Source organism: Sapajus apella, unplaced genomic scaffold (genome assembly GCF_009761245.1).
Source record: "Sapajus apella isolate SASKATOON/1434 unplaced genomic scaffold, GSC_monkey_1.0 scaffold108, whole genome shotgun sequence".
Lineage (NCBI taxonomy): Eukaryota > Metazoa > Chordata > Mammalia > Primates > Cebidae > Sapajus > Sapajus apella.
This window is the reverse complement of record NW_022437048.1, coordinates 3,030,647-3,043,169: the sequence shown is the minus strand read 5'-3', so window position 1 is coordinate 3,043,169 and position 12,523 is coordinate 3,030,647. Positions and strand designations below refer to the sequence as shown.

The following is a 12,523-nucleotide window of genomic DNA, read 5'->3' as shown; positions in this document are numbered from 1 at the left end:
TTTATAATATGCAGATGCTCCTTGAATTATGATGGGATTATATCCTCATAAACCCACTGGAAGTTGCAAATATTATAAGCTGAAAATGCATTTAATACACATAAACTACTGAATATCATAACATAGCCTAGCCTACGTTAAAAATGCTTAGAACACTTACATTAGCCAATAGATGAGCAAAATCATCTAATAGAAAGCTTATTTAAGATCAAATGTTGAATATCTCATCCAATTTATTGAATACTGAAAGTGAAAGACAGAATGGTTGTATGGGTATTCAAAAAATAGAGTTTATACTGAATGCCTACTGCATTTGCATTATCTCAAAGTCAAAAAGTCGTTTAACCGTTGTTCAACCTATACAGATCACCTGTATATTGTAATCAAGAAAATATATAGTCATATTCATAGGAAAAAAAAACCTCATAGAAAAAATCTGGCAGGAAGCTGGGCATGGTGGCTCGCACCTGTAATTCCAGCACTTTGGGAGACCAAGGCAGGTGGAACACTTGAGCTCAGGAGTTTGCAACCAGCCTGGGCAACATGGCAAAAACCCTGTCTTTACAAAAATACAAAAATTAGCCAGGTGCGGTGGCAGGCGCCTGTGGTCCCGGCTACTCAGGAGACTGAGGCACAGTAATCGTTTGGGCCCTGGAGGCAGAGATTGCAGTGAGCTGAGATTGCACAGCTGCACTCCAGCCTGGGTGACAGAGTGAGATAGCGTCTTAAAAAAAAAAAAATTCCCCCTCAAAAAATATGGTAGAATATCAATACACTAAAATGTTGATAGCAAATATCTCTCAGTGGCGGTGGAACAAGAAATTATTTTAACCTTTTATACATAATAAACATATATTACTTGTTTAATTGAGAAAAAAGAAAAATTAGCAGTCTGTGTGACTTTTTTTTTTTAACCTATCAGTCCGTCAGTTGCCAGTGGTTTCAGGTAAACGTGATGGTTGGCAGGTTTCAGGGATTATAGTACAGATAAGAGTATGCAACAGAACCTTATGTCAAAGAGAGTACAAGGACAGTTTTTAGGACAACACCACCAAGATTCCAGGAGGAAAGAGCTCAGAATCTTTTCAACAATATAAAATAAAAAATAAAAAAATAAAGTAAAAACATTAAAAAAAGGCTGGCATGATGGCTCACGCCTGTAATCCAAGCACTTTGGAGGCCAAGGTGGGCGGATCACCTGAGGTCGGAAGTTCAAGACAGCCTGACCAATATGATGAAACCCCGTCTTTAAAATATTTATATATATATGTAAGATGTTGGTGAATTTAGCATTTTCTGCACCTCTTTATTTTCCAGCACCTTACACATTTTACCCAGGTCCGTTGCCAAAGTACAAGCTCGATGACTACTCACTGATTGACGACTGGTCAGTCGAATAGAACATTTTAGGTTTTTAAAATTTATTGGTATAATTTTCTGATAGAAAATCAGTCAATCATAGAGTTTGCATAGTGAAAAAATATATTTTCCTGCCTTCTTCATAGGAGTTTTTATTTAGGTGTGAGCTCTGGAAAGAGTATCTATTTATTCTAAAAACGTGGGTGGAAGGGGATTTCCTGTGTGGTAAGAGTGTTGGTTCAAATTTGCATTTTGTTAATCATGACATAGAAGAGGAAATGTGCCATGTACTCAGAGATAATACAGTTTATCCCCAAGACTGCTTATTGTCCCTGTCTTAACAGGATCAAGTGGATAACTCTCCTTGATAATTGGAATTTAGTTTCAATAACAATGAATAAACTGCAGTTCATTGTGCACTTACGCTGGCATAGGGTTCAGTACATCCACATAATCTTCAGTTGATTCCTTCTCCTTTTCCAGAGATGTACTCTGCTCTATCTCAATCCTCCTTTTCTTTTCTCTCTCTAGGACCTCATGCAGTTTAATTACTTGCCCAGGTAGGAGTGACACATTTTGGGGAACTGACAGCTGAAACCAATGAAAAGAGTAGGTAGGCAAGAAAACAGCTTAATAACTTACAACTTTAGTAAAGATGAGCCTGTTCTGGTCCGACAGGGCTACAGTTACCTGACAGAGGTGGATGAATAGGGAATAAGAAATAGAGGATTTTAGTCTAGGGTGGGTGTCTCAGAACTGCCTCTAGACCAACTACAACCTGCACAAAGTGCCTCCCCTTCTTCCAAGGAATCTTCCTTTTGATTTGGTCCCAAAGCAAAGAACATCCCACCTTGCACTACAAGCTGATTCAAGTAACAACAAACTGCACATTTTTCATTCTGAGCTCACTTGTTCATCAATGCCAGGGAAGTTTCAGAACACCTTCAAGGCACCTCACTCTCTCACAAGTAATCCAAAATGATTTGCCCAAGCCACAAGACAACATGGGATTCAGATGGAACTGCTGATTCGTTGACTGAAGGTGAGCAGTCAGAGGTCTCTATTGTGTGTTCGTGGTGTGTTTCAAACATTCATTCACATGTTGGAATTTCTACTTACTAGTTGGTTTTGTGGTGGTTGTTACCTTTCCTAGAGATGTATTTTGGATTGACTCACCCATATTTGTCCTTCTGATTTATATTCATACCTCCAATTATGACCTCATTATGACCAGCTCTGTGCTCTTGGAAGGTGTAGTTTGAATGGTAGGATATTTGTTTTATGTGACACTAGCAAGTCTGTATTTGGAGGTAGCCTTGTGTGATTATCACCAAGGGGTGCATGCTTTCCAGGAGGTATACAAGAAAGTCCATTAGAGTATATGAAGAAAACATTAGTAGAACTTCACTTTCTATTGTTACTATTTCACTAATTTCTATTATTATGTATGTTTTAATATGTGTATGAGTACATATAAAATTTACATAAATATTTACTAATAGGGATACGCAATAAAAAAAAGCTTAGAGACATTTTAGATAACTAAGCTAATAACCAGTAAAACAATTTCTGTATATACCAGAAAAAATAAAATAATGTGGGAAAATACCTAATGAAACACATATCTTTATTAATTGACTATTATAGCTCAAGCATTGTACATGTTTTATTGTAACTCCTCACAGAAATGCTACAAGGTATTGCTATGCGGGAGGGCACACTGGCTCATGCCTATAATCCCAGCACTTTGGGAAGCCAGTGAGGGTGGATCTCTTGATGTCAAGAATTCAAGACCAGCCTGGCCAACATGGTAAAACCTGTCTCTACTAAAAACACAAAAGTTAGCTGGACAGTGTGGCGTGATCCTGTAATCCCAGCTACTTGGGAGGCTGAGGTAGGAGGACTGCTTGAACTGGGAGGGAGAGGTTGCAGTGAGCCGAGATCAAGCCACTGCACTCCAACCTGGGTGACAGAGCAAGACTCCATCTCAAAAAAAAAATAAATAAATAAAAAAATAAAGGTATTATTATCCCCAGTTTACAAATGGTGATATAGTTTGGATATGTGTTCCCACCAAAGCTCATGTGCAATTAGCCTCAGTGTTGGAGGTGGGGCCTGATGGGCAGTATTTGGGTCATGGGGATGAATCCTTCATGGCTTGGTGCTTTTCTCATATTACTGGGTGAATACTTGTAAGATCTAGTCATTTAAAAGTGTGTGGTACCTCCTTCCCCACTCTCTCTCTTTCTTACTCTCACCATGTGACATATATGCTTCCCCTTCATCTTCTGCCATGAGTAAACGCTCCTTGAGGCCCTTCCAAGAAGCTAAGCAGATGCTGGCACCATGCTTTCTGTATAGCCTGTAGAACCATGAGCCAATTAAGCCTATTTTCTTTACAGATTACCCAGTCTTAGGTGTTTCTTTATGACAATTCAAGAATGGCCTAATACAAATGGAAAAAAAAGAAAGATCAAGCTCAGAAAGATTAAATAACTAGTCCTGAGTCACACAGCTAGTAAGTTATGGAAAGGATGCAAACTGAGGTTTATTTGATTCAAAAGCAATGTTTCAGCTCTTTGAACTACATACAATATGAGCTTCTCTCACTTCTTTTTTTTTTTTGAGATGGAGTCTCATTCTGTCTCCCAGGCTGGAGTATAGTGGCTCAAACTCGGCTCACTGCAGCCTCTGCCCAGGTTCAAGCAATTCTCCTGCCTCAGTCTCCCGAGTAGCTGGGACTGTAGGTATGCACCGCCAGGCCCAGCTAATTTTTGTATTTTTAGTAGAGACATGGTTTCATCATGTTGGCCAGGATGGTCTTGATCTCCTGACCATGTTATCTGCCTGCCTTAGCCTCCCAAAGTGCTGGGATTACAGGCATGCGCCACAATGCCCGACCATCTCTCACTTCTCTACTAAAGTTATCCTAATAACAACATATTGTAAATGTTCATATACCATGATCTGGAATCACAACACAAAACAACATTTACAGTGTACAAAATTTGAGGCAACTTGTCTTCTCTTAAAAATTCACATAGGCTGGGCATGGTGGCCCACACTTGTAATCCCAGCACGTTGGGAGGCAGAGGCAGGAGGATCTTGCCTGACTTGAGATCAGGGCTTTGAGACAAGCCTGACCAACATGGTGAAACCGTGTCTCTACTAAAAATATATTTTTTTAAAACTTAGCGAGGCCTGATGGTGGGTGCCTGTAATCCCAGCTACTCAGGAGGCAAAGGCAGGAGAATAGCTTGAACTCAGGAAGTGGAGGTTGCAGTTAGCCAAGATTATGCCACTGCACACCAGCCTGGGTGACAGAGTGAGAACCCATCTCAAAAAAAAAAGAAAAAAAAAGGAAAGAAAAGAAAAAAGAAAGAAAGACAGAAAGAAAAAGAAAAAAAGAAAGAAAGAAAGAAAGAAAAAAAGAAAGAAAGAAAGAAAGAAAGAAAGAAAGAAAGAAAGAAAGAAAGAAAGAAAGAAAAAGGAAGGAAGAGGAAAGTATTTTTGAATATGATGTATTAGCTACAAATATCAGAATATACAAAGGACCATTGAGTCAAATGGATAAGACCAAAAAGTAAATCTCTTTTACCACCTGTTACTCCCTAGCAAATTGCCTTATTTTCTTCCTAACAATTATCACAATATGAAATGATCATCTGTTTACTTATTTACTTTCTCCCTCTCCACCATCTGATAAAAATATAACTTTCATAAGTAAGTACAAAGGTTTAGATCTATCTTTTTCAATTGGTATATCTTCAGCCATTTTCACTCTGTACGGTTCATAGGGTGTTCAGCAATATTTGTTGAAAAAAATGAATCAACCAAAAGCAGTGAGTGTCCTACCTCTGTTACTGTAAGAATGAAGCCTCTCCATTCTTCCCCACTTTCTGTGTTCTCTGTCTAAAGTTGAAGACAAAAGCAGATAAAGCCAAAGAAGGAAACGCATGAGTGACTGAGCATAAAATAAATAATTATGACTGAGCATAAAATAAATAATTCATTTTCTTTTTTGGCTTAGAACTATTAATGTGTACTTTTATGAAATATTTCAATATTATTTTCTTTTGTCAGAAGACATATATAGCTGTAATGTTTGCTTACTTAAAACACATAAACATGTAAGAATTTACTCAACTTAAAAAAATTCAATGTTAGCAAACTTATTTTTGCAGTATGTTAATTCACAGTTACTCTCTCCATTAACAGTTAAAATGGACTGGCTTTAAATTTAAGACAACCAAATTTGGAAGTAGAAACTTCCAATTCTTATCTGTAAATACTATTACTATGTTATTACTAATAATAACAATATGAGGCCAGGGGTGGTGGCTCATGCCTGTAGTCCCAGCACTTTGGGAGACTAAGGTGGGAGAATCACTTGAGCTCAGGGGTTTGAGACCAGCCTGGGCAGCATGGTGAAACCCATCTCTACAAAAAATATAAAAAATTAGCCTGGTGTGGTGGTGTCAGCTACTTGAGAAGCTTAGGTGGGAAAATTGCTTGAGCCTGGGGGGTCAAGACTGCGGCCAACATGTTTTGAGCACTTACAGTGGTAGCTGCTATTTAAGCACTTCACAGGTATTACTTGATTTAATCTTCATGGTAACTTGACAAAAGGTCCTATTATATTTTTGTTTGTTTGTTTTACAGATTTCTTCATTTAACAGATATTTACTAAGTACCTTTAAGTGGTAAGCACTGTTCTACATACTAGTTTATATCAGGGAACAAAACAAAAATCCTTGTTCTCACGGAGTTTAGGGTCTAGCCAGGAACAATAAATAATAAACATAAAAGTAAATTTTATAGTGTCAAATAGAATTGAGAAAAATTAAAGGTACAGCAGGGTTAGAGAGGGTAGGAGTACAAATAGGGCGTAAGAAAGGAGAAAAAAGTTGCCATTGTAATATAGTGGTCCGGGTAGGCCTTGGTGAGAGGGTTTCATCTGAGCAAGACTTACTTCTGGGTGAAGAAACGAAGAGACAAAAAAGCTAAGTAATTTGCCTACAATCACAATGCATGAATAACTAATAAAACAACTCAAATTCAAACTTAAATTTCTGACACCAATCCTGTGCTCTTCACCATAATATCTGTGAATCATCTGGGGAGCTTGCTTAAAATGTAGGTTTTGAGTTGGAGGATGGGGATCTGCGTTCTTTAGTACAGGTGATTTCTATTACACGAAAGTTTAAAGACCAGTGCTTTCAACGTCAATCAGTAATCTCCCAGGAAAAGTCTCTGAGCATATCTTATTTAATTGCAAGTTGTTCTCTTTATGTTATTACTGTAGTTACTGGTTGACTTTCATTGGTTTATTTTGAATGCTGATTCAAGAACAACCTTAGCAAACACCAGGTGGGATCCCTGACTTTGTTAGAGGGCAGGAGTATCTGGTTTCATGGTGCTTGTATACTAAACAAGTGAACATGTATTTTTAAATTCCAATTCAAAAAACTAGCTCTTGGCCAAACACAAGCAAAAAATATTAACAAAGTATAAGACTTAGCCTCTCTTGTAATTTCTCTTTACTTCAGCTACTGGATGTGAAGAGGTGAATGTTATTTTAACCACAACCCTTTACAGACTACTGTTTCTTCTTACTCACCTTCAGTTGTACTTCCTCTTTTGGCAAAACAAGGGTGAATTTTGCACAATTCTTTTCAGTTGAATTTTGGTCAGTAAGACATGTGAGGTCTATTATGTCTAATTTGTCAACATACTGCAAATATAAAGGAAGATAACATTACATTATTTCATGGGTAATACACATTAGTTCTAGCAGAAAGCAAAGTAATATCTTCCTTCCAACTGATTAGTACTTTACATGATACCCTGGTTTTCCTAATCCCGCAGGACATGTGGAAATATATTATGTGGTGGTATGCTGAACCTGGCTCACACAGATTTGCAAAAGCCAACTGTTAATTTTCAGGAATTTTGTAAACAGGTTAAACACAGCCATTATTAAAAATTAAATTATTAAACATACCAATAAATAAATTACAGTCCAATCAAAAGTAATTAGGCCAGGCACAGTGGCTCACACCTGTAATCCCAGCACTTTGGGAGGCTGATGCAGGCAGATCACCTGAGATCAGGAGTTCGAGACCAGACTGATCAACATGGAGAAACCTCATCTCTACTAAAAATACAAAATTAGCTGGGCATGTTGGTGCATGATTGTAATCCCAGCTACTTGGAAGGCTGAGGCAGGAGAATCGCTTGAATCCAGGAGGTAGAGGTTGTGGTAAGCCAATATCGCACCACTGCACTCCAGCCTGGGCAACAAGAGCAAAACTCCATCTCAAAAAAAAAAAAAAAAAGTAATTAAAACACAATTTGTTACATTCTAATTATATTTCTACAATTTGCTGTTCTCTATGTTCTTAAGGTAATTTACATCTTCATTTCTGTATGGGGAAAAATACCATATAATACTGTGCTTTTCTACCCAAATATATGTTCAGTGAGATCATATTGATAGTTTGAAATCAGCCATGGTGGGAGTATTTTACACCATGAAAACTGATAAACCTTACAAATCAATCTTGATTTATTATTTTATTGATGTCCAGGGGCAGCACTTATTATTATTATTTTTTTTCGCAAAAGGTCAAACAGTACCATACTTCAGGCACACATACAGTCTGTTGCACAGTCTTTGTTTTTGTTTTCTTTAGAAACGCTTTAAATACATTTGGCTGGGTGCAGTGGCTCACACCTATAAACCTAGCCATTTGGGAGGCTGAGGTGGGCAGATCATAAGGTCAAGAGATCGAGACCATCCTGGCCAACATGGTAAAACCCCATATCTACTAGAAATACATAAACTAGCAGGGCATGGTGGCAAATAAATTGCTCACATTCATTGATTTTAACGAATACATGATGTTTTGACATAAAACATTATTTTATTTTCTTTTTACTCATTAATGTAAATGAAAACATTAGATAATATTCATGTCAAATATCACATTTAATGATAATAAATTTATTATGGAAATAGCAGATTTAAATACCATTTCAATCTCTGTCAAATTATGATTGAATTATCTTAATAGTTGGTTAGCAATCCAAGAGTTAGGCAAAAATAAAGGAAAGCATTCTGTGAAAATCAATTGTCATTATGAACATTACAATAAAGACTACTGTGTATTTTTCTAATTGTGTACTATACACTTTATATCACTAATATTTGTAAAATGTTTATGTACACATATATTCATAATTCTTTCTAGAAAGCTATTCAACATTTACTACACACCACTGATTATGGCATTCCTATTAAGAAATTCCTATCCTATCCAAGTATAATAAAAATATTTCTTCTGAGAAGTTGGTTGCTCAATTTCCACTGTCTATATGCAATGGACTTGCCTTCTAGTAGTAGAAAGAACCACCTGTAATAAGTATAGCGGGGTTTTTATGATATATATATATTTGCTAAATTAGCCTCATTCTTGAGTTCTTTTTATCTCCTTTTATGTTTCTTTCAATTGTGCCCAATATAACTTATTTTATTGTATATTTGTAAGTCTTATTTTTCTGAGTAAGGTAGGACATAAAAATAGGTATATAATTTTTTTCCCAGAGCTATTTCCATATTGGTGAGATAGATAGTAAGTTTGAGTTGGCCTGGTTATTTCCAATTTAACCATTCCATAATGTATATACACTTCAAAACACCATGTGTACATAATAAACAGTTTTATATGTCAATCTTAAATAAAGTTAAAAAATATGAAAGGAGAGGTACAAGTGAAGAAAGAATCTAAAATTAAACAGAAGTCTTTTTCTGAGGGATTGTCTAGATCAAGCTTAGTGAGTTTTGCTGCAACAAAGGAGGAAGCAACAGAGGAAGAGGTGACAGTTAGATAGAGTGCAGTAGCCTGATCCGTTGATTAGAGGAAAGGGAGTCATATCTTTTTGTTTTTATTTGTATCTTGTGAAGAGGCTTAAAGGTCATCTGTCTAATCTTGCTGCCATCTGATGGCATCTCTGCCACGGTATCCTTTCATTAGTCATCCAGCCTGTGTTCAAACATCCCTAACATGGAACTCATGCCTCCTGAGCACTTCTGCCTAATAGCAAGGTTTTGCTTGTATTAAGCCCCAACTTTTCTACAATTTTCATCCATTGCTCCTAATCTCTTCTTTCTGGAGTAACACAAAACAAATTCAGTGACCCTTTCACATGACTTCCTGACAGCCTTTCAAATATTTAAAGGCAACTTTAAATTCTTCCCTGTTGTAAGATAAAAATCTACACTCTCACTTTGTCTATCTTAGTGCTTTCTTCTAAGACTACCACTCAAAAAAGTTCCCAAAAGGTCTGTATATTCTTTTAACAAAATTGGTAGATGGGCAATTCTGAGTCATTTCATTATAACAATCTTCTCATGGCATTTTGATGAAGAAGGCTAGTTTAGGAGCAAGACCTGGATTGTACCTTTCGTATTACCTCTCTGACCTTGTACAATTTGTTAATCTTTAAACTTCACTAATTTCATCTATAAAGCCGGGGTTAAAATAGCAGCCATTCTGTAGAGTTGTGAGAAGTAAATTAGACAATGCATGTAAAATGCCTGAATGCTGACTATGTGCCAGTTACTCTCTTGGATCCTTACATGTACTACCTTATGTAGTTATTTTGAGAACCTTATCAAATGGACTACTATTTTTATTCTTATTTTAGAGATTTGAAGGCTGTGTTGGAGATCTTTCGTTTGCTCTTTTAGATTCACTTTTATTCCTTCACCACCCAACACTGCATCAGAAGAGAGACTCGTATGGATAACATCGAGGAGCTCCGTACCCTTTGAGTTCCTGTTGGGTTGGACCACTGGAGAATGGTGGCAGAAGATCAGAAGACTGAGGCCAGGTATTTTTTACCCAACGCAGTTGCTCCCTCAGTCAAATATCATACTCTCCTCAAGGCAGTCATCTCTACACAATTCTCACTACTCTCCCACTCTTTCCTCTCAGTCCTAGGTGTGGTAATGGACATTGTTATTCGCCTCAGGGTTCTGTACTATCTTTTGTAATTTTCCTACACTCTGTTCACTGCTTTGCATATTTATTAAAGCTTTATTAAATTCTCTTCAAATTGTCCAATTCGAGATCCCTTTTGTTTCCTACCAGTTCCCTGTCTGTTAACACCGAGACACAGATCAGATAACTAGCTCCAGATTCCACAGCTAACAGTGGCAGGGCTAGGACAAACACCCAGGTAGGTTGTCTGAAGAGACCAGGCTCTCAATTACTAAGCTTTACTGCCTCTTGCCATGTAGTAAGTGAGCAATAACTGTTAGCTCTCTCATTTACGGTGCATTAGAAAAGGTTAAAATGAAAGCTCTTTTACATTTACTGAAATCAGTGGGAAATTGGAATGCATAAAAGAGAAATTAATTTTGTAAAATTTATTATGGTATTTGAAAACACGCTTGTATAAATCTTGTCTATACAGGACTCTGGTAAAGATGACTATTTTAAGTTTGTTTTTTATTTGTTTATCGTCAGTGATTTCTGCCTGGTTTGTCACTAATGGCACTGAAATGATTTTACGTGGAATACATTACACAGATTATTTTTCTGTCTCTTTCATTAAATGTTAGCTTCTAATAATGCAGTTCTAAGAAGTGTGGGTTACTATATCCAGATCCAGAATGTTTATATTTAGTCAAGTTACTGGCTCATAAAAACTCCTATAAATATAGTGTTTCAAGGTAGGTAAGCATTTGCCACTAAAATAATACATCTTATTCCTGGAAAGAACTGAAACATACAATCAGAATTTGAAATAAATATGAATAAGTAAACCTTAGAATCCCTTTATTGTTATTCTCATGTTTAATCCTTTGGAAGTCCTGCTTTGTGGGATATGTTTTTGTCTTTCTAGAAAAGTTAAATAGCGGCTTTGTATGCTCTGGAGATCGTTTTGTCCCTTTCCAATTATAACTGCATGCTACAGCAGATCAAAAGTGTGAGAAGTTGAAGCTATCACTTGGTATTAAGCAATATATGTGCAGATGTCTTGTTAAAATTTTTCACTTTTTAGCTAAGTTTAGTTATCAGAATCAGAAAGAAAAGAATGAAAAGTAAAAGACATGAGTCAATATCTTCTTCTGAATTGTCCAGGAAAATTGTTCATTGTTCCTGTAATCATTGACAGCCCCCACAGACTTAAACAATTTTTGTTTGAACTGATTTTACCAGAGCATCTTTATTCTTGGATGGCAGAAAATCCAAAATGAATAATATTCTATGTGATAAGGGCATATTGGGAAACAATGGAATTAACTGAACATCTTTACTTACTATTGTACTTTTTTTGTCGGAATAAAAGAAAAGTGTAGTTCCTCTCAACTCTGTCCAGTAATGCTCATACTCCTGTGGGAAAGAAATCATAAGCATTATTTCATTAGTGTATATTCAACTATTTTTCTAATGATAGTATCCTTTGTAACTTTCTTAATTGCTTGTGTGATGTAAGAAGTCTTCTTTAGCCGGGCGCGGTGGCTCAAGCCTGTAATCCCAGCACTTTGGGAGGCCGAGGCGGGTGGATCCCGAGGTCAAGAGATCGAGACCGTCCTGGTCAACATGGTGAAACCCCGTCTCTACTAAAACTACAAAAAATTAGCTGGGCATGGTGGTGCGTGCCTGTAATCCCAGCTACTCAGGAGGCTGAGGCAGGAGAATTGCCTGAACCCAGGAGGCGGAGGTTGCGGTGAGCCGAGATCGCGCCATTGCACTCCAGCCTGGGTAACAAGAGTGAAACTCCGTCTCAAAAAAAAAAAAAAAAAAAAAGAAGTCTTCTTTATCATGGATAATTCTAACTTTAATCACTTAATTTTACATTTAATTCTTTTCATTTTTTTGAGATAGGTTCTGTGGTCTCAAGATGTTGCCCAGGCTGGACTCTACAAAGAATGGGCTCAAATTCTTCTGCCTCAGCTTTCCCTCCAAGTAGCTGGGACTACAGGCACATGTCACCATGCCTGGCTTAACATTTAACCAACCCTCCCTCTCTCCTTCACTCCCTCCCCTCTCTCTCTTTCTTTTCTTTCTTTCTTTCTTTTCTTTCTTTCTCTTTCTTTCTTTCTCTTTCTCTCTCTCTTTCTTTCTTTCTTTCTCTTTCTTTCTTTCTTTCT

The 12,523-nt window shown here is 37.0% G+C and overlaps 1 protein-coding gene across 3 annotated transcripts in view; it reads right to left on the bottom strand.

The window, feature by feature from the left end:
* The window catches only part of STAP1 (signal transducing adaptor family member 1), a 58,679-nt gene that overhangs the window by 22,860 nt on the left and 23,296 nt on the right, over positions 1 to 12,523 (bottom strand). For 2 of the 3 annotated variants that reach the window (XM_032259293.1, XM_032259291.1), the window contains 4 exons: positions 11,691 to 11,762; positions 6,980 to 7,093; positions 5,215 to 5,271; positions 1,784 to 1,950 (listed from right to left, as the gene is read on the bottom strand). In XM_032259293.1, the coding sequence (XP_032115184.1) occupies positions 1,784 to 1,950; positions 5,215 to 5,271; positions 6,980 to 7,093; positions 11,691 to 11,762 (410 nt within the window). The remainder of the gene's footprint in view (positions 1 to 1,783; positions 1,951 to 5,214; positions 5,272 to 6,979; positions 7,094 to 11,690; positions 11,763 to 12,523) is intronic. The other variant, XM_032259294.1, reaches the window with a different exon arrangement.